At 38.1% G+C, this 23,591-nt stretch overlaps 1 protein-coding gene across 2 annotated transcripts in view; it reads right to left on the bottom strand.

The window, feature by feature from the left end:
* PLD5 (phospholipase D family member 5) overlaps positions 1–23,591 on the bottom strand; it is a gene marked incomplete at both ends in the record, with an annotated part of 165,134 nt that overhangs the window by 20,130 nt on the left and 121,413 nt on the right. For both annotated transcript variants that reach the window (XM_084202186.1, XM_084202187.1), the window contains one exon: positions 9,073–9,200. In XM_084202186.1, coding sequence (XP_084058312.1) covers positions 9,073–9,200 — 128 coding nt within the window. The remainder of the gene's footprint in view (positions 1–9,072; positions 9,201–23,591) is intronic.

Here is a 23,591-nt window from a genome sequence, read left to right as displayed (position 1 = left end):
CTATTTGTAATGCAGCTTCTGGGAGATCCTCCCAAACAGTTTTTATAAATTTCAACAACTTAACTCTTAGGCTACTGTGCCTTATCCCTAGGCCATGGATGCGTGCAAGCACACCTCACCAATGCTGTCTATTCACCAGTATTTGCTTCAAGATAGCAGAAGAGAGTTTAAAAGCTGTCTCCTTTTTTCCATGCACTTTTTGTGTCTGATTTTCTATCCTGTGTGCAGTGGGGTACCGTTTGTGTTCTGGCAGCAAATTCCTGCGTGCCTCCAGTTCCCTAAACACTTTTAGAACCCATCCAAAATTCTCAAGTCTGATAATGCTTGTAAACTGATATTATTTGTCAAGTATCTGAGGGAACTGTAATAAACCAAAACCAATCACACTCTCTGTAACATCTGACTCTTAATTAAGACATAGTAATGGTATGGCAAGTTTTAAAAAGTAAGTAAATGATTATGAGGTTAGTTTTACTGGAGAAAGAACCTTATATTTTCCTTTGGGTTTTGGAGATCCAACTACGTGAATACTCCATGCTGCTTTTCAAAGAAGTCAGTTTATCAATTCAAAATGGATATTCCATAATTTTTCTCTGCAGGCTTATTATTTATGGATTTACAATCTATTCTTGATTACTCCAACAGCAGGTAAACCTGTTCACAGGACTTCCACAGCAACTAAAAATAAAAGATGAGAAGAAAATATAATCATAGAATGGTTTGCATTCAAAATGTCCATAAAGATCATCTATTCCAACCCCCTGCTATAGGCAGGGATGCCATTCACTAGATTGCTTAGGGCCGCATCCAACCTGTCCTTGAACGTTTCCAGGGATGGAGTATTCAAAATTTCTCTGGACCAACCTGTTCCAGTGCCTCACTACCCTCACAGTATAGAATTTCTTCCTAAAATCCAATGTAAATCTACTCACATTAAGCCTGGCATTCAGCAATATTCAGGTACCCAGGTATCTGAAAATGCCATGCTGCTTTGGAAAGAAGTCAGTTTATCTGTTCAAACCAAATATTTTATCATTTTGCTCTGAAGGTTTATTACTTATTGATTTTCAATTTACTATTGATTATTTCAACAGCAGATAAACCTGTTTCACAGAACTTTCAGAGAAACTGAAAAAATCAACAAAAAAATCAAAAAGACAAGATCTGTAATTTCAAAGGTCAGAAACAGTGATGAGCATATTCCTACAGTCAACAGAAATCAACTAAAAACATGCAACAAGCTGTTGATGTATTTTGCCCTCTCCTACACTAAATACAGGCACATAATACCGACAATGCGTTGGTGCATGTGAGAATGGGGCACAACAGTGGGAGAAGTATGACAAAGGGGAATAAATTCTGAGTTCTTCAGAGCTGGGAATCAGCACTGCATCTACAGAAACTAGCCAAGCTGAGAGGACTTTTTTCCTGGCTCCAACTGCAAGATGAAGATATAGATCCCATGCTGTTTTCAGTCAGTAAATCACACAACCAGAAGCCCACGGCAGTAAGGAGGAACCAATGGCACTACCAGGCAGCAATGAAGCACATCCAAGGCACAAGTGGAAGAGCCACATTACCACGTTCCTGCCCAGTTTTAACCAGCCCTCTGTGAGCAGTGCACAGCAATGGTGAGCAAGAGACAAACAGTCCTTTTGCTTCACTGATATTTATTTGTAAATACTGGATGCATAGGTACTAAATTTCAAGCAGAGTAAGCATAATGGCAACACTGACTGTTCTGATTTACTGGATGTAACCGAGAAAAAAAACCAGTTAAAGAATCTCAGTTAAAGAATCAAACAAAACATTCTACTTCCAAAATGCAAACTTTATACCATGATAAATGCATGCTGTGAGATCTGCACATTTACAAGAGTATCTTCTCCCAGTCCCCTGACTTTTGGGGGATAAAAAAAAGAGGAAAGAAAATAGAAAAGCTGCAGTTTTGGAGATATGTATCAGCCACTAAAGTGCTCTAGATTTGGTCAAAGATAAAAACCCCAGCCAAAAGCTCTTAGTGAAAATAATAAAAGTATTTTCAACTTGTCCTTTGAAGGACAAGCTGTAATAGCATCATAGCAAAGTTCTGGCAATACAACTAGATTTCTATGCAGCAGGAAATAATAGTTTAAGTAATAAATTACTAACAAAAAGTAATTGTCACTACAACTCTGTAATATCTCCCTATGCCACCTTTCTTTCCATATTGCCTCATTTACCTACGCTTGAAGGTCTGGGTTCCACTTTTCTGTTATCTTTGAAATATTAGCTAGCTCAGGAAATGATTGCATAGACAGAAAACCCATGAAGATTTTTTTAAGATTGGATCACATGGATAACAACATATCAAAACTTTTTAGAAAGATATACTCTCTGTCTTATGTAAGAGAGATTTATTAACCCAGAAATAGGAATTTAGATAGAATACACCAGTATTCTCTTGCCTGTACTTTCAGCCCAGTATTTACCCATCCGAGCTTGATTGAACCTCAGTGGACAACAAAGTTGAAAGAGCCTTGTTTCATATTATAGGACACTTGAGGCTGTGTTCAGTTTACTAAAAGCAATATGATACTGAACACCACTGGGATAGTAAGAAAATTAAACAAAGTATTAGAAGAAGATGGGAAAAATTGACAAAGTGCACATTAGGGACAAATCTGTAATTCATACTAGCACAACATGGTATCAAATGGAAACTCTCAATATAACTTTTGCTTGACTGAAAAGATGGAATTCTATGCCAGACAAAATATCTTATCTCAAAAGGACCAGATGCACCATTACATAACTTCAAGAGACTCAGATAAAATTCAGAGAAACCACTGACTGATTACAGACTGCTTCTGCTCTATGAGTTCTGTAAAGATCATCAATAGAAATTGCAAATGTGCAGATCTTGTCTAAGTGATCAGTTTTGAGACGTGGCTCTGCTATGTCAAGATTTTGGGGAAGCTGGAAACAAATAAGATCATCATGATGAATTTTTGAGATATATAGAAATTCAGTATTTGCTACATACTGGTTTTATTGGAGGACAATATTTTTCCCACAAATAAATAGAAAATACAGTGTTCAATGAGATGATTTGAGGAAATCATCATTCCCCTTTCCCTGGGAGAGATACATAAAAAGAAACACAAGTTGCATTTGCTCCTGGCAGCATTCCATAGATTCTTGAATTTTGGAAAAGTTTTTACTAGAATCCATATCCTCAGAAATTAGGACTAAGAGAAGGGATAATTCTCAGGTGAGTTTTGTCCCTCATTAAGTGTGGCCTTTGAGCTATATCTCTTCCTTATGAGTATTGTCAATATAATTGGGAGGAGAGTTTTGAGTAAAGAACCACGTGGATTGCTTCCAATTGATTTTACCCACCACAATCAATGAAAGGGTCGCTTCTCTAGTATTCCCAGAAACATAAATAGCCCCAAACCTGCTCCTTCAGATGCAGCTCTTAATACCTGAAATACCATAATTTACCAACTTTTTTCATTTCAGAGTAGGATGGGAAAGAGTTTGGGCTTTATCAGTCTTTTTGTCACAAAAGATTAGAGGAGAAGATGGTACAGATGAATTCAGGCTGCTGCTTTTTTCTCTTTTTTTCTATGTTTCAGGAAGGACAGCCTGAACAACTCAACTGAAACCCCCATTATTTCTCAAACCAGTTCTGTCCTGTCTGGTGATAACAGGCAAGACAAGCAGACACACTCCAAGCATTCTTGGAGATATCCTGCTGCCAACCTTCCTACAGCTTAGCTCAAAAAACAGACTCATACGAAAACAAATCAAATATTGGCTCATCAGTTCGTACTTAAAATGGACAGACAGAAAATGTCTATCTTTTGACCAACTTAAGTTTTGGGGGTTTCCCCCCTCCCTTTTTCCCCCTGCCTTTTTGTTTGTTTTCCTAGTGAGTATAGGCTTATTGATTTCACAAATTTCAGAATCCAATATACTTTCGCTGTAAGCATGCACTCGATTATTCATATTTATTGTAAAAGACAAAACCTAGTTTATCTACCATATCTACAGATGCTTAATAGACCTTTTTTTGAATAATTCTCATAGCTCTCTATCTAAGCTAATTTGGCTGTTGATTCAACTGAATTATTAACAGAATAAATGAACTAAGAAACTTTTTTCCTTATCCTTCAAATGTAACTGAAAAATTCGTAATTGCTGCAACTTTCATGTGCTGTAGGACTCAATACTAATGAGACAAGTATTTTTAAAGTACTAATAGCCATAAGGAAAAAACAGCTCACAGAGAGTTTCTCATCCACACACAGTCACATCTCACCTTCCACAATACTTTTCCCCCCTTGGGTATTTATTTAACATCTTAGGTGCATCAAACAAAACACTAACTCCTCAGATTAAACAGTCTCTATTTCCAACCTGACAAAAACTCTTGGGACAATTTATCTAATTTCCCAGTTCCCTTAAATTATGTAGATAAAATTAGCAGTTTGTAACTTATAACAACAAGAGAGTAAGAGGAGGATGGAGAGGAAACTGACTGACAAAGAAATCCTGATAGATTTTTAAGAGAAATCAAATGCCTTTCTGAAGTCTTATTTATATTGGTGAAACAAATCACAGAAAGAATCCAACAGAGACATGAAATAAATGGAAAAATGAGAAAAAGATCACTTTTTTTTGTCCTTAAAGAAGTATGTTTCCCATCCTGGTTGGGTTCTTTTAATCCTTTAAAAGGATAAAAATATCTTGTGATTTTTACAGCCTGGTTGCTTTTGGTACTTAAAAAAATTAAGTCTGCAGCCATTCAGCTTAAATTTATCAGAATTTAAAAGATCAGAAGAATGAACAATCCAGAAAATACATTTGACTTAAGAGGCATCTTATACAAAAAAATCCTCTGCAAGCAGTTTTTACACAGCTAAGAGAAAAAAATCATGCTTTGAACTTTGCCTCAACATCAGCTAAGCCAAAATTTAAGCAGGAATTTTTGAGATAATGCTTTTAAGATGAGCTAGGCAAGAGAGAGCAAATGACTACCTGAGGTGGATCTGGATATTGAGATTTGTTTAAGAACCAACACAATGGGAGCTTTTGCAACTACTTGATTATATTTCACACTCTCCATCCATATCTTCTTTTCCTGCAGGGAAGGAGCTGCTGGCCCCAGATGCTGACCAGAATGTTGGGTCCATCCCTGCTGCATGGCTGCTCACCTGTCTCAGGCATCACCAGCCAGTGGTTTTGGTGCATCCCCTGGCTTCCATCTTACCCACAGCTCTCTAATCTCCAGGATCTCTCGCATTTTAAGGACTTCTCCTCCAGTCAGGAACTTCACCTTTTTCTGTTCAGGCCTCCCTCCTTAGTGTCAAGACCACTTCCTCCTGGAACCCCAGACAAGCCACCTCCCTTCAGGCCAGATGTTTAAAGTCAGACTCTGCAATTCCAGGGAGCAAACAGCAAACTTCTGCTTGAGATCTTGAAGGTTTGAATTGGATCACTAACCTTCACACATACACTCAACTACCTGGTAGTATTCATAATTGAAACTATTTTTTTTGCCGACAAAACTAGCTAATATTAGCCTGATTTCACTTCCAGTGAAGACAAGTGGATTAATTTTACTTGTTTCAGGAATTTTCAGTAAGAGTATTTTCAAAGAGCTGATTATTTGTTGCACATAAATGCATTTTTCTGAAGTGGTTCAACTAATCCATTACAGTTGTTTGCCCACTGGATTCAATTATTCATACGTGAATAAAACTTTCCCAAAAATGTTGCTAATATAAAAAGCCCCAGAAATGTTCATATGTATTATAAACCTCATGCTCCTTAACAGAATTAAGGAGATAAATGCATTTTCAAGCTTTGCTGGAATTATTGGAGGGAGCCATGGAACAAAAGAAATATATGATACGTTTTGTTAGCTTATGGATTGCAACAATTTTTATATAGCCAATTTCTTTTATTAAGTAATAAGCTACTGGGTCAAGGAACTAGAAACTAGAATACAGCACCATGGCCATCTTGATTGCTATTAGTTCAAGCCACAGGAAAAAATTAATCAGTATATATACACAATTTTAGGCATGTTTGAGTGACTCATTTTTTAGTTGTTTCTCAGTATGTATAAATTTATCAGCAAGAAGCTAGATGATTTCACTGGTAAAATCTTACAGAGCTTACTATATCTAAGAAAGTAGCAAAACTCTGGTTGTTCATAATCCTCAATTTTCAATGGGTTATGTAATTAGGTAATATTTGGATATATTGATAACAATAGAAAAAAGATGCAAAAAATCCAGATCTGTACAAAGAAAAATTCAAAATATTATACTATGAACAAAAACCCATCCTATTTTTGTAAATATGCTTTCAGGAACTCTAAAGAAATAGTTAAAATTTCCCTGTGGGGTTTGATTTCAGACTGAAGCAGATAGCTGGCATAGATGATTTCAGCCAGAATTACCACAGTTTTGACAAACTTGCAATTTAACTGAAACACAGTTTTACTTGAAAAGTAATAATGTGCTCTTAGCCTTGCTCATAATTTCAAAGCTGAGACTCTGGCAAGTATTAAAACTTTGCCAGCAGAGGCACAGGATATCTGCAACTTTAAAGGATATTCTTAAGCAGTATCTGCAGCATATGAAAGTCTCTCCTTGATGCAGAAAATTTACTTTTAAGAAAATACTCTTATTGCTTCTTGAGAAAATACTCTTACTGCTTTCTTGCTGGCAAGTCAAGAAAATGCAACAAAACTAAATAAGCTTCATATGTGATTGATTTATAGTATCTAGCTTATAAACACATAAAATTCTCTGCAAATACTGCAAACCCAAAGCACTTAAGTCCTGATGATGTTTTCCAAGGAGCTGTTAAAAGTTAAATTATTGTTTCAGCTTTAGATTTATCCTCCTAAGAGACAAATGATGCTAAACAGACTTGGGGTTTTTTTTGTTTCTGTTTTTTTTTTTTTTTTTTTAAGTATCAGGCAAAGGGACAAGAGAGGAAAGGGAGAGAGAAGGAGAGGGAACTGATCCCTCATTTGCAGAGAGATTCTTATAATGAGAACCCGTGGGAGATATATTTCCCCAGCGAGGGCTCAGCTCACCGTGGGTTTTAAGATTAAGTCCCACACATGTGCAAAGCATTTTGCTTGAGGAAAGGACTCAAAATAAAATGACAGAGTTCTGTGCTTATTCTGCTTCTTATGTGAAAAGGAAAATTCAAGACAGAATATTATTTTAGGACAGCATATCAGATCTCTGACAGTTGCCCTAATTTATTAACCTGCAACTCTGGAGTAAGGGAATCAGACACTCATATTTGGCATCAACAGGAGCCAAGAATCTAATTTCCTTTGGCTCTTCTGAAACCCCAGCATACACTTCTCAACTAAGTGAAAGCAGATTCTCTTTTACCATAATGCAGAGAGATTTCTTTTTGCATTGTACAAATATTCTTTGGAGCTTAATCTTACAACTACGTATAAAAATATACTGTTATATGACAATAAGATTAAAACAAGTCCAAATGCATGCAGAAAAGAGAGATAAAATTAACATCAAGGAATCACTTTTGAAACACTGGCCTGCAAGTAACTGGCATCGAAGTTTAATGCGAGTATGTTACAAGATTTAAGATTTACTTCAGCATGAGAAGAGCAAACCTATATGGAATCATATAATCTGTGGTGAAGATTATAAATACATAAGCAATATATAAATAATATAATAATCTGTGTGGTAAATGTGCTTCTTTTTCCCACATGTATTATTTTCACTGGTACTCAAACCCCCAAATAGAAGAGGCTTCAAAGACAAACTATTTATAAGTGAAATAAAACCTATGAAGAGCTATTTTGTTATGACAGAAGAGTTTAGCCCATGAGGAAGAGATAATGTAAAAACATTTTCTGAACTGTCCAAAAGCCCAGACTATATTTTCTTGCATTGACTGAAAATACAACATCCTCTTTTCCAAGACTTTCTCTAACAACATTGTTTTTTCTACCACTGTTCCAGATTCCTTTGTAAACATACCTTTTAAGTAAATTAATGTCATAAGAAGAGCAAAAATGCATTTATTCACTTTTTTTACTAAATTAGCTAATTTGCTTTTAGTCAGACTTCCTGTCTTAGCTGAAAACAAATATTAAAAAGTTCAGCGCAACCAAGACACACGTTCTTCTTTGCAAAATCATGTTCAAAATTATTCCTGTGTTTCTGAGATTCTGCTCATATTTAGAAAGCAAGCTTTTTTATAGCAACTAATAACAACCTAGGACTGCTGCTTTTACCTCTCTGTTGTGCTTTTCTGTTACTGAGATCTCAAAGTACAGGTTTCACTGGAAGTGTGGCTGAAAGCAGCCTCACACAGTCAGTGGTATAGAGCAAAAAAGAACATGTCAGCCACTAATAATCCTGAGACTGTTGCAGAAATAAAAAAAGGCACACATACCTACAAAAATGGTCACAGACTGCATAGAGTACTTAGCACTGCTTCAACTGTCATGTTTATGAGGAATAAAAATATGGAATTCTCTCTAATACATTCAGCCTTCAAAAACATTATGCTATTTGACATTTTATACCCATAAATCTGACCCTCCCCAAAGGTAGTTGGAATTCCAGTATAATACCCACTATCCATTTGGAAGTCTTTCCAAATCTGGGGTTTGCTTTTTTAAATGGCAGATCAAAGGGACTACATCTTGCCCATGATATTACAATAGAGTTTCCATAGTGGTTTGTTAACCAGTGGGTTTGCTCCCTTTTCTTTTTTTAATAAGTAAACTGGAGCATACAATGACCATCACAGAAATCAATAAAAACAATCAAATATTTAAAATTTAAGAATAACCATGGAAGACGGCTGTTATAATGAAAGGAAGCAAAATTTATAGTAGTACATTCTTGCCAACACAGAAGAGTCATCAAAATTGTGGCAGTACAGTTTTTGATGTTAGCACATTTGCCAGTAAACTATCAGAAAATAGAGCTATCCAAGTGTCCTCAAAATGTTACTTTTTTTTTCTCATTATACACTCAAGGGGTATGGGATTAGTTTTTTCAATTGAATTACCTGTCCCAATGATCTCCAGTCTAGGCTGGCACTTCCAATGTATACGTGCTGCTTATCAACAATCCAGAACGATGACTGAAGCCGACCTTCATTATATGCTGACATGTTCATATACAACACTTCAGCACCTAGAAATTTAAGGATAAAATAATAAATGGCATTATTTAATATGAGATAATTTAAATTATTAAAAGAAGAAATGATTTCATATTTCACAGCCTCAGTTTCCAAAATTAGTGAGGGGTATAATGAAACATACCACTAAGGTTTAAAAGCAATGAAAAACATTGTAACTGTCCCAATATTTAAGACTTTAATTAACATTTATTTCAGTTATATGAAGAAATATTTATCTAATGTATGTCCCAGGTATAGGGAACATTCCCATGTGTTACAATGTTTACATAATTTCCTTCCACTTTAGAATGAAATAATAGATTTTTTTTCCCAGCACTGCATGTTCCTAAAAATAGTTCATTTCTAAATTTCTATTCTGTAGCATAAACCACATATTGCAGCAATGACCTTTAAATTATGAATGCAATTAAAACCCCTGCCTAAAAAGCAGACAGCTCTGCTCCTCCTGCCCTGTGCAATGGTTTGAGCAGGTAGCTGCAGTGGTTCTGGCACATAACAGACCCCAACAAAAGGAACATGGGTGGAGAATTAAGGAAGTAAGCAAAGCCCTAAATAAAGTATGTTGAAAGTGCTCTTAATCCTGCTAAACTGTGACATTCAACCTACCACTTTGAATAGCACAGTTTTATTATTGACTATAGGCTACTGAAATCAAAGGAGCTCTTTGTTGGCTCCATCACATCACTAGGAATGTCTGAATTGGTCCCATCTGTATCTTTGCAGAACTAAATCCAGAATATATTTAATATTAGGTGAGTTTAGGGGATTTCTCACCATCACTGTTCTTTCAGCGCTCCAGTGTTTGAAAAATTAGGTGATTAATCTGAATTAATCTTTGCTGAAGGCATTTTACAGTAACCCACTCATCTTTACATTTCAGTCATGACTAACCAGGGAAAAGAACTGACAGCAAACAGCAGCCTGGGGGACAGTGATGGTACCAGCCGTCTCCTATCAAACACTCATGGGGCCTCCGGTACCACAAACTCCAGTGATGGCTGAAAATGACACACAACTTCAAAAGAATTCCAGGATAGATAGAGAACTAAAATGTATCTCTTTTCATAAAATTTCCTATTTTTGATCTCCTTAGAGACCGTTGACTTGCAATTTTAGGCAACAGCTACCAATGCTAAATATTTCTTTATTATTATGAAAACAGCAACTTTCCTTGAAAAAATTATTCTAAAAGTTCAGACATCAAGAAAAGAAGAAAAACCAGGTAAAGGTGCCACTTACCATGATGCAGCAAACATGCAAAATAACATTTTGAGAACATTACAGACTTTGGCTCATTGGTCAATTGCATTTGGTGCAACCCAGCTACCTTTCCAATTTTTTGTATGTTTCACTCACCCACACTCATCTATGCTTAGAAACAAAGATTTTTCCAATTTCCTTGCAATGTATTGCTGCTGTTTTCAATTAATGCATTAACGAGCAGAACTGTGCTAATTATTGAGAAAATGAGTGTGAAATGGGAAAGAAATCAGAGAAAACTACAGCTGCTACTAAATGGTTTAAATTGTTTCCTGGTGAATAAACAAAACAAAAGCAACTGCTATTAGCTAAGGATGACCATTCTGTAAGGCACTAAACTTCCAGCTAGTGATCTGAAAAGTGAGTTTAAAATTGGGTTTAACAAAGCAATTTGCCTTGATGATGTTTTCTTTCCATACATCCAATTTGCAGCATTAAGGAGCAGTATGAATTTAACACCCACAATACACCTACACCAAAAAGGTTATAAATGAAATGTTAGGATTTTTGCATAGTAAAGATAAAACAATAGGAAGTACCAATGAGCTTCCTTCTCATAATTGAGAGCCTAAAAAACCCAAAAATTTTAAAACATTTTTGAAATATTCAAGGACAAACAAAAATGCTGACTGCCAAAGCTATAGAAGGAGACTATTTAACCAGCAATATTAATATTAAAAATAGAAGACATCATCAGTAACTTGACACAAAATTCAAAAGTTGTAAAACAGCAGAATTTCTTGGTGTGGGTTGCTCAGACATGGGCAGAAGCAGTGGGATGGGACTATTACTCTAAAATATAATCTAGGCTTTAATTACCAAAATAGTGAATATAGCAGTGCAGAAGATACACTATCACATATACCAGTAAGAGCAAAACCTGGAACCCAATTTCTTTTCCTTTTAGAAAAAGCCAACTAGTAAGTGAACAGGTGAGGAAGCAGTATCTCCATGTTAATGAAAAAAAAGGAATTTGTTGCAAACAGCAGCTGTTGTGCAGCCTATTAATGAGCCCTTACCTTTTGAAGAAAGGAAATGTGTATCAGTATTGATAATTGCCTCTGTTCCAGAAGCCCTTGAGATGCTTTGTTAAAAAAGGCTTATCAAGTCTTCAACACAATCTACCATCCCTAGTGTGGTTCAGGTCCCATGAGGAAATTAAATTGGACTGATCAATATGTGAAGCCATAACAGAACTCTCTGTCATGCTGCAGTCTCAATTACACAAAGCTGTGAGTCTACTGAGTTCAACCAGAAGGGCACATTTGTAGGCTTGATTGCTAATAAACATGCCAAATAAATCTAACTATTTTGTTTCACTGGAGATTAAAATTCAGGATGAGAACTTAGAGAAAGCCAGTGCTGCCACTTAAAACTCAAGTGGATTTGTCTGTCCCTTAAAATTGTGCATTTTAAGGGCTGGGACAGATTACACATTTTCTGCAGTAAAAAAGCCAACAAGAACAGAGACACTGTAGGGATCAATGTGTAAGTCACAGACATTTATCTGATACTTTTTCTTCTAGGTGAGAAATTTTTTCACACTGTATAAAGTAGATGACTGATGCAGTCTGGGATGCATGGAGGGGATCCTGCCATTGAGAGCCTGGGCCTTCTGCATGTGATGTGAGCACAGCCCCTGGGAAGTGCCAGACAGCAACTTAGCCTCTAGCTTTGTCTCATAACGGAGGAAGAATATAGAAGGCATCAGTAGTATTGCAAGAAAGATTTACTTTTCATCCATTAAAAAAACCCCAAACCCAACTCCCAAAGTAATCCCAAAGAAGAGGGATGGCCGAGAAAATGTCATTTACAATTTCTAGCCTCCTGTTTGGTCTAGTTGCCTGCTCTCAGATACTTCACTAACAATGTCTGAAAGCTACAGGGCAAGCTTGACTTCAAGAATAGGAACTTGAAGAGAACTGGGATTATTCAGCCTGGAGAGAATGCTTCATGGTGACCTAATTGTGGCCTTCCAGTGCCTGAAGGGAGCCTATAAGAAGGACAGAGGTGGACTTTTTCCAAGGGCATGTTGGAAAGAATGAAGGACAAAGGGGAATGAATTCAAACTGAAAGAGGGTAAGTTTAAATTAGATATTAGGAGGAAACTCCTTACTGTGAGGGAGGTGAGGCAGTGGAAGAGGTTGCTCAGAGAAGTTCTGGATGCGCTGTCCCTGGAAGTGCTCAAGGCTGGCTTGGGTAGGGCTCTAAGCAACCTGCTCTACTGGAAGCTCTCTGTGCTCATGGCAGGGGGACTGGAACTAGGTGATCTTTAAGGTCCCTTTTTACTCAAGCCATTTAATGATTCTATGAACCAAAAGCTAGGACATTTTTTACATATTTGAGGCAAAGCACTAAACTCTAAGCAGGACCCTTTGATCAAGAGCTCATCCCATACATGCTGTCATGAAAACCTGTGTCAGACACATTCCTGGCACAGCTGTGTTGTGGCTGTGGATTTTCCTGCTACTCAAGCAAGGTCACCAGACAGCTACACAAAGTGGGAGATTCTTCATGGGAGAGACTGCAGGAGGTCAGAACTCACAGGGCTGCCACTTGGCCTCCACATCAAGTTTATGCAACAGTCTGGAGAAGGTGCACCTTCTTTGGAAGTCTTCACTTTCTTGAGGCTTTGGATCCAACACCTGTGAGCAGCTTAGGATATTGTCCTTGGACTGAGGCCATCATTATGCCAAATCCCCTCACTGGCAGATGCAGTAAATAATTTTTGTAAGGGAGACTGAGAAAGAGCAACTATTTAGGCTGCTATTATCACAGCTGCCTTGAAAGCAAACATGCAAATTCTGCTTGCCACAGTTTTCAGCAGTACCAGTTACAGGCTAAACTTACTCTGGAGTTAGCAAACATAACGCCCAAGAAACAGAAGCTGCATTTGCTTGTACCATGCCTAAAATTGGTCTTCTGTCTTCACAACTTTCTTACTTTAAGTATAGTGTTTTTAACATCAGAGAGAAAGAAAAATAAGGGGGAGAGCTTTAGGAGTAAAAGGAGAGCCAGAGTTATCTGGGAAGTCTGTATAGATACAAATGTCCCTTTCTCTACATTTTGCAATATATGCTTTAACTTCATATATTTGCTTTTGATAGATAATAACCTTTAGCGCAAAGTACCCCCATGAATAAACATAATTTTTATTCTACTGCAACAAAAATTCAGAGTTTTCAATGCAATTGGTCACAAGTGGTGGAGTAGCTGTCTCATTTGGGGTAGACTATGACACTATAGACAAGTGATCCAGGTGGAGGATCACCTCCCCATGAATTTTCAAGCTTTTTCTCAACTGATTGCAAAAACTATGGACTTCTTCCAGAAGCCCCAGTAGTGTGACCTGCCCTCACTCAGAAGAGGACAAATACAAAAGCAGAAGAATGCACAACTTGAAAACAAAGTTATTTTTACTAAGTCTCTGAATGATTAAAAGACAAACTAGACTATTTACTATTTCTGTGCTCTTTATGGAATATTGGATTTGAAATGCAATGTAAAAATCTGCTGGGCCAGAAAGATTAATGATTCAGATTTATTTTAAAGAGAGAACATTCAAGGACTTTTAGGGACATCTCTAATGGTAATACCTTAAGTTTGAATCAGCTGTTTTGTTTATTTTGCCCTCTGCTTCTCTCTCTCTAACACATATCACCCTGTCCTTTTTAAAAACTACCAGGACTGAATCCTGTCACTCTAGGATTATGTGCTATTCATCAGTCTAAAGACAAAATAATTTAAAAAAAAAGCAGCCTAGAATCAAAACCTTGTCTTTTCTCTAGCAGCTCTATATTCAACTGTCACGCATATAAAAAATGAAATCATAATTACTCAAAGAATTTACATTCTAGCACAAGTCCAAGTAATCTCCAGAAAGCTTTTGCAATAATATTTACATTCATGCCATCTTGGCCCATCTTAGACTCAAACCTACCTGCATGAGAAGCACTTATCCCAATGTGCAATCAGCCATAAGCTATGTGCACATGTAACTTCTCAAAACTGCCTTTATTAAAACTGGGCTGTTTCTGATGTAGAAATTTTTCACGGAAAAATTACTGCAATGCTTACAACCTTGTTTTACAGCATCTGAGGTCACTGACACAAAGATAATTTTGAGGAAATCAAAGCCCAGGAGAGGAATTTGTGACCAAAGCTCCATGAGCCCCTCTGGTCTCTCTCTGGAAAGACAGAGGTGCCTGCAGCACCCACTGGGATTGCAATGGATGGGCTCACATGCTCGGGGCTTTGGCGTGGGTGTTCAGGGACAACACGCAGTCACTCTGCCTCCTGTGTGCTGCTGTTCATCTCCACTGGCACGCTCCCCAGCCAGCTCACGTGTCCCTGTCTGGCTGCAGCTTGGAAGAAAGGCTGCTACAAGAGAGCTCTCCTAAGCAGACAGGCTGCAGTCAAGGATCTCCCTGTGGAGCTGAGGATGTGAGAAGAGAGGTCTCCATCGCTGCCGTCTGACTTCCCAGCCCCCCCTCCAGGCCCTGTGCCAGCTTCTTCCTGGCTCCCTTCCCTCCCCAGCAGCCTGCAACATGCTGATGGGCTCTGCCCTGGATGATCAGGGGGAACAAATATCCTCTACACTCACCATTGGTTTTTGCTTTGTTTTTTAATCAGTCAGTGGGTTGAAATAATTTTTGTGAGGCAGTACAGCCCCAGAAACTGCTCCAACAGCACAGCTGTGGAAGCCAAGAGCTGAGAATGTGGACAGGAAAGAGGAGGAATAAAAAGAAATACAGTGACAAAAAAACATTACAAAACCCAGCTCTCTAACTGAAATCGAAGCATTACAGAATTACAACTGGCATGTTTAAAGAAGGGAAAGAACCCCAACCCCCAAAACCAACACCAATTACCCCAGAAAATAGTGGCATGAACAGATCTCATCTTCAGCAACCCTTCCGCATCCCTCTACTGCCTCCTCAGCTGTGCCGAAGGAGCTTTTCCAGGGAATCAGTTGGATCAGAAAATGGATCCAGGTTAAACATAAAAATAAGAAACTTATTTCAAATGTAGAACAATTCACTAGTCCAGCTCACCACACGGCAGTAAACAACTTTTTCAAACAGCTGAAGGCACAGAACAAGAGAGCACATGTGGGAATGAGCGGCTGTGGCTGAGTGCAGCAAGATGCAGGAACTGCTTATGCCAGTGCTGCCATTTAAAGGTGCACCCACATCGTCTCAGCCTTGGCTCCCCTCAAAATCAGGCCTCAGTAATTTCAGGTGGCAACCTCCAGAATTTGTTTGCCTTTTATCTTGCATAATCATTTGTCTTGTGCAAAGCAGATAAGAAGGCAATTCCAGCATTTGCTTGGGTTGGCTTTCTCCACGCGCTTACAGAAGGGTCGAGAGTGACACAGAAAATCAAGAAAAGACCCCTCAGGGACCTTCATGTGCAGAGTTTGCTGGCTGGATAAAGATTTTTGAGAACAAAGGAAAGGTCAAAATTAATTTCTTGCAATTGCTGATTTAACTTCAATGGCATCTTGGGAGCTAGTTAGTTCCCAGAGTAACATTTATCTAAATATACCCTTACACTGGCTTTGAAGAAGTCAAATGTTGGCCTTTGTTGCTAGCCCAAGTAATCAAAACACTGATTTCTTAGCTAAGTACCCAGCTGTAGCTGGAGTTCAGCGTGGGAGTGTTACAGCTCTCCCCCACGTGAATGCATTTTGTGCTGCCTGCCGGGCCCTTTTGATTTACTCAGCAGCAAATCCCAGAAATTTAATCAAAGTGCTTCCCATCCCATCTCATGGGCCAGACAAAAGAGAGGCCTGACAGTATTTCTTTGTAATACCCACCCAGCTACACCTAACTTTGTTTCACCAGCAAACAGCCATCACAAATATGAAAGCAGAGAGATAGAGATTCACCTCTTTACCCGCAGAATAGACAGCAGGAGAACACTTGACCTCGCCCATGAATCGCATCATACAAGGGCTTGGGCTGGAACAGAGCTCAAAGGTCATCTAGTTCCAAACCCTCTACCATGGGCAGGGACACCTTCCAGCAGATGGAAGACCAGGTTGCTCAAAGCTCCATCCAAACTGGCATTGAACAGTTCCAGTGATGGAGCATCAACAACTTCTCTGGACAACCTTTTCCAATGCCTCTCCATCCTCACAGCTGATAAATCATGCATGGACGTGTTTACTAAACCTATGCACAGAATTTTAGACTGCAAAGAAGGAATAAGCTCATATAACTACAGATCTCTGATCTTTTCCATGATGGAAATCCAGGACATCAGCATATCCTTGAGAGGCATTTGCTGCTCCCCAGCAGAAAATGCCAGCAGCCAACAGTATAGCTCACTACATAGAACAAGGCAGGAAAAGACATGCTCAACTCTACACTTTCCTACCTAGATGTGGCCTCTGAAACCAGGGATTTCTGTACTGTATTTGCTAAAAAATCTCTTACTGTTTGGGCCAAAGTTTAGGGCTCCCATTTTAGTCTGTCTTAAAAAAAAAAATTAAATTGAGCCCATGCACAAGAATTTAGTGTAATTTAAAAAGCTCTAAACAGCTTTTCCTTTCCTTCTAGTAATTTTATCAAAAGTAGCACACATTTCTGCCTCTTTTAACAAGTGCTGCTGCTTGATGCAGCAAACCTGAGAAAAATCCTCATTTTTTACAGCCTTGACTTTGATATCAGTATTTTTACATCGATTTTTACTTCTTTTTGGGCTATTTGGAGTATTTCATATCAAGTCATAGAAAATTTTGAATTAAATTTTGAATAATGAGAGCATTGATGATCAGTTCAATTCTTTCCCCTTAGCAGAACTCAGCATTCCTTTAAATAGCATTTTCTTAGTACAAATCTGCTCTGAGAGTCTGATGATTCAGTAGAGTCTGTAAGAGAACTCAAACAACAAAGTTTGCTAGAATATTAAAAAAAAAAAAAATCCACATCTTTTTTTGCCCTTCATTATTGGAGAGTAGACTGCTCATTTACTAGACAAAGCTATAAAAGTGATTGCTTTGGAGATTGGGAAAAGTAATTTTCTTACTTAGTTGATTCAGGCGACAAAGCATATTACCACTTAAAGGAAGACTATAATACAATCAGTAAAGCATTATTAAAGCTGGATTGTGGCTTTCTTTCTTTGCCTAAGTATAATTGCATATGTTTTTACTATAAAAGAAAGCCATTTTAAATATAATAGAGAGATTAGTAAACTTGCACACTGCTTATCCCATTTCCTTGTGAAGACTTTTCTTTACTTGGATTAGCATGATGAACCACTATATTTATTTATATACTTCTTGGATGAAACATCCAAGAATTCAGTGACATTTTTTCATCCTAACACACGAGGAATTAGGATCACAACCTTTTATGAATGAACAAGGCTACATCTCTACCAAGAAAAATGCAGTGACTATTTATCTCTCTTTTTAACTTAGCAACATGATTTCATTCTGATATTTATATATTCTAAAATCATCAGTATTGGCAACAGTCTCTTCTAAATATGCTGACTAGCAGTAACAACACTTGTGCATTATTCTCAAAATGCGCTCCTCAGACATCTGGAGCTCTGCTTTGGGTTCTGTCAGTTTCCTTCTCCTGAAGGAGAAATAAATCTCAGTTCTGGAAGGTGAGATACTGCAGGGCAGGCAAAGAGCTGAGGACAGAGTTTGCCTCCTTGCATGGCTACTGCTTTTAATTATTTTCAATACCTTCATAACAGAATCTATTTTTTTTTTTCCTGAACTTTCATTAGATGATTCTCTGAGCAGCCTCTGAGATAACAGAACATTATCTCCAGGCTACTGAAAGCCAAGAGCACCAGCTGACCTGGCTGTGGCCATACAAGAAAAGCAGAGGCACAGCCAGAAGTAATCTGGGTCTGCCAGTGGCACAGACATTTCCTTTCACTACTTCTCCCTTGTCTCTAAGCAGTCTTCCCCACCTCCTTCCTTTGATTCTATCCTATCTTGTTATCTTGCTGAGTCAGCATTTGACTTTTCTACATTTTTTTCAGGTCATTTCTATCTCAATGGCAATTATTTTTCTCTCCATCTTGTCACAAGTCCACCAATAACATGCTTCAACTTTTGACAACATTCTGTTCTGATCTTTTCCCAGATTATTTACTCAGTTTTCAGTTTCTGACCTTCAGTTTTATCTGATTCATTCCTCCCTCAGATTTCATTTTCCCCACTACTTTCCCCCAACGTCATTCATCCTCCCTCTCCTTCGCTCTCTTCCATTTCATGCTCAGTTCAGAATTTCACTCTTGCCCTTGCCTACTCTTACATTGTTTCATTTATCATATATATTCATCCAATTATTCATTCAGTCCCTCTCGCTCCAGTTACTTGAGGAACATATTTTGTTTTATAACTACATAAGCAGTATAGTATATTCTTCAAGCTTTTACAAAAAAATTTGTGGAAAGGAAAAAATAAATTTTCTTAAGAGTTCTAAGGCTATCCATGGCTTTGGGATACCCAGATTGGTCCTAATTTTACTTTATTTACATGTGCTAGGATTTCTACAGGTATTAACTCATGATACACACCCCCAAAATAAACATAGATTTCTGCTGGTTGTTGCAATTTAGGACTCAGGGAATTTCTTCTTGCTTTCTTAGTCCAAACATCAACTGAAGCTGAGCTTTTTACTATCATGAATCTAAGGTTCTTGAAAGAACAAGACACTTCTACAGCCTCCTTTTTTATCAAAGTAAGCACATACAGTACACACTGCAGCTCTGCTGTAGCAGACTGAAGAGTCTCACACTTGATTTACCATTGCTCTAACTAGTCTGTCAGATGCATTTTTGAGGGCTTCATTATTCTGGCCTGGTCACCCAAACACTTCATTCATTAAAATGGAGGTATTTTCAAGAGAAAAATGGACATGCCCTGACATCAAAATCAGAAAAATCCAGACACTGGACTGAGGAAAAACAAAAAGTGTATAGGGAAAAAATACATTGATTTGAGGAAATGCCTAGGGGATACAGATCAATAGCTTGTCAGTTAGCAGATTTTTAACATGGATTGACTTTCTTCCAAACAGCCTACCTGAAATGTAGAAAGCAAAACAAAAGGAAGCCACAACCCCACAGATTCTATCTTATTATCTGGGTGAAGGACACACACAATATACAGTCAATAAAAGTAACTGCAGACTGAAATCACAGAAGATTTTAGCACCCCAGAGGGACTAGACCACAAATATTGTTTCATTTCTCCAGTGTAAATATCAACAACTCCTCCTGAAGGACAGGAATACAGGTATATTACTCCCCTGTGGCATTTTGAACTGGTGGATAACCAGGTCTGTAGGACTTCTTTTTCTACTCCAAACCACACAGGACAGACAGACTTAGCTTGAGGACAATAAGAGACAGAGATGGACCGGTTCAGTAGGGATGGCAGTAGTGTACAGGACAGGGGCTATGGAACTGGACTGCTTGCAGCTGACTGCTGGGATCTCTATGAAAGCAGGACCAGAAGGCAGCACAGGCACCTCAAATCCCAATATCAAATCATGGACTTGGTTACAATCCTTTGTCTTATGGCTGAGAACAGTTGCTCTGTGGTCCTTTTCTTAGGAACTGTTATTTTTGAAAGCTTCTCATTGCAACCATCACAATGTTCTTTTGTAGTGATTTTGAAGCTTAGTATACTTATTATGCAGTCGCATAACTGCTGGCACTTTTGTCCATCACTTAAATGCTAACAAGACTACTGAGATTAAAAGCTTCAAGAACAGGGATCTGTTTTGCTTTGAGTCACTGAAATGACTGTTGGTTTTTGTACTACATAATTACTAACACTTATATACTGTAGAAAGTTAATATTTTGTCCAAAGGATGGAAAAGGGGCTGAAATCACTCTGTTCTCAAGGATAAACATTAGAGACAACTGCTCTGTAAGGACATGCAGAAAGACATGGAAAAGATGGAGAGTAACTCTGAGAACTTTGCTTCCAGTCGAATAACTTCAGAAGGATCTTAATGTAATTTGCTTTCCAACCATTAGGCTGTGTAAAAATTCATAACGTACCAAAGTGCTGCAGAAGCAAAGGTTAATTTGAAAACTGCTATAGGAGATTACCAGAAAGATCAGTATCATAGTGGCAAATCCTTCAGGCTGGGTAACTAATGCTGTATAAACCAGCAAGATTTGGTTGCACGGGTTTCCTTTATGCTACAGTTGTGCTGTACACAATAAGCCAAGCTGAGTAGCCTTTCAAAAGTGTTCATCAAATGAAAACTAGGTGGTGTTGGTCAGAGTGCCAGTTGGGTTTGGGCATTTGTTAATGCTTCTTATATAACTTTGAACACACAGTATTTAATAATGTTTGAAGCAGAAATTGAGCTAGCAGCAAAGGAGCTAAAAGAACATAGTACAACTGTCCATGTCATGTCATGTCATGTCATGTCATGTCATGTCATGTCACTTCAGGTGATGGTCTTCTCAGAGCTGCCCAGGTTTGATGTTACACTTCAGTCTAGATGACAAAACTTGAACAGGGTGAGAGACAAAACACTCAGCCCCGCTGAGAAGGTTGGAGCCTGCTTGCAAAACAGCAGCAATCAAAAATACACCAAATCATGCCAGCAGCACCGCTTTGAATGACCTAGGTACAGTTCTAAGAAAACAGTCAAGCTTCCAGTGAACATTAAGTATCTGAAATGGACAAACCAAAATTGACCAAAATGAAATTATTTTCCTTGGATCCCTTTTAGGACCATTAGCCTTCATGTCCTTGCAGGATGAGATAACATTAGTGTTTTTGCATACAAGAGAAAGCATGGGATGCCAAAAATTCTGCAAAGGGAGCACAGCTACCTAACGAATGATTTCTAAGCTCAGATGGCCTGGCAGCTCTTACCAACTCTTTCAGTAGCTGTAGGTAGGAACTTGCACGCTATCCATATGCTTTAAAAATGTCACAACTAATTTCTGCTAACGCCATCCGTTATTGGTTCCTCTGTGCTAAAGAGTGTCAGCAATTCAAAGCAGCTAGTGCCATAAGGGAAGAACCCATTCCAGCATGTAAACCACCAAGCAAGATTTGAAGATGCTCCCTGTGGCACAAGCTCCTATGTTGGATCTGACTAGGTCCTACCTGACAAGAGCACTTTGGCCGTTCACAAGACGGCTGGATTGCAAATGCTCATAGTTGTGCTGGAGATTATTAAATACAAAAGTGCCCACTGCTGCCAAATCCATGAATACACACACCTTAGTACCAGACTTGAGTGCAATATTTGCAAAATGAAATTACATACTAAAATACTGACCAATCTACCGTGAAAGACCTTTTCCATTACAAATTTCAAAGCAGAAGAATTATGATACTGTTTCTACTGAACACCTAACATCTTAAAAATGCCCCACAGTACATCTGTCCCTAACAAATACACATCACAGTACAACTGTCTTTGATTATATGAAGAAAATTATTTAAATGAATGTATTATTATTTACCTATGCATCTTTGAAATGGTGACTACAGATACTGGAAAGCACAACTGGTATTTTATAATGCCAAAGTACACATTACCAATTAGAGGTACTGTCTTATGGTACACAGCCATTTCTCTCAGCAAAGGTACACATTTCTAAGTCTACAGACACAGAAGCTGTAGAGCTTAGAATCAGAATTTATTGCTTACATATCTGGCTATAAAAGACAGAATTTTTTGCTTAAGCGAACCTTTTCCTCCTTCCTCTTTGCAAAACAAGCTGATACAACCTAAGGCGCTGGCTGCCTTCGAATTTAAATTATTGTGAACTTTGTTTTGGTGGTTTTTTCTCCCTCTATTGGCTGTGGATGTGACAGCCTCATACTGCTAAATCTCTCCTGCTAGAGAATTCTGTAAGTCAGGCTGTGCCTAAATCTTTTTAAAGTTAGTGTGCTTCAGGCTCACAAGAGAAAGTAAGCTGTTCACATTATGAACTACTATGGTGCCTAAAATGAGGATATTTGTGTATCTAGGGAAAGTTTAATTTCCAGATTAGGCATCTAGTTTCTTGCAGAACCTATAACAAAAACCAGATTATCACCAGTTTATTGTATTTTTTGAGCTAAAAGAGATCCAAACTAGGCAGCACCTAATGCTGATGGAAAATATGTTGTTTACACCAGTTCCTCATTTGAAATTGCACAGAAGGATGGATTCTCCAATGAAGTTTTAAAATTCTGTCCTACAATCAGAACCTTAAAACAATTCTGTTACTATTAAAGGTAAGACATTTCTTTCAAAATATATCTGGAGGCATTAGAAGGAGCAGAAGCAGAGTAGGGAATGGAAGCCAGGTTTCTTCGACCCCAAGTGAATGCATGACTACTACAGCCATCTTTAAATGCAAACAGATTAAAAGATTTTCTCCAAACTGTTGGAACTCAAAAGGAAGGATTGAAGGAACACCACTACAAGATACCTTCCGCTCTTCCTAAATCTTTGTGACTGCAAGCTCAGTTTTAAGAAGTATAAAATGTTCAATACTAGTTTAAGTGATTTGCTTTCTGTCAAGTGCCTGGTAAGGCAGACAGCTGTAAGGTAAAAACTGTCAGTTTAGAAAGTTTCAGACAGAGCAAGATTTTCAACATCATCTTCTGCAACTCAGGCAGATGTTCTGTGTTGAAGATGCTTGGTTACTGACACAGATGTAACAAAAACAGTCCCCACCTGCACTTTTCAGTCATGTTTCATAAGGTTGGATGTGGTTTACTTTACATTGCAGGACCCAGCTCCCCAGCTGAAACAAATAAGAAATGTTGCATATAAGTTCTCATGGGATTTAGGCACAAAACCAGTGCTGAACATTCCTTTGTGATCAAGATATTTGTGGATGTGTGCACACAGTGCAACATAAACTGGGGTGAGTCAAGTTTAGGTGCCTAAAGAGAAAGACGTTTCTCCAAAAAACAAACCTAATATCTACATGTTAGGTATGATTGCTTGAATCTGTGATGCAAAACTAGGACCTGCTTCTTTCCTTTAAGATGGGATGCAGCTAGCTTTGGAAATTCAGCTTGGCAATTCTCACTACATAGAACACAGTCAAAGTTACTATGCATTCTAAGAGGCAAAGAACTTTGAGATCTTCCATCTTGGAACTGGCTTTA

The sequence above is a fragment of the Fringilla coelebs genome, assembly GCF_963513975.1.
Source record: "Fringilla coelebs genome assembly, chromosome: 3".
Lineage (NCBI taxonomy): Eukaryota > Metazoa > Chordata > Aves > Passeriformes > Fringillidae > Fringilla > Fringilla coelebs.
Note: the sequence above shows the minus strand (reverse complement) of the source record. Positions and strands in the feature narration are given on the sequence as shown.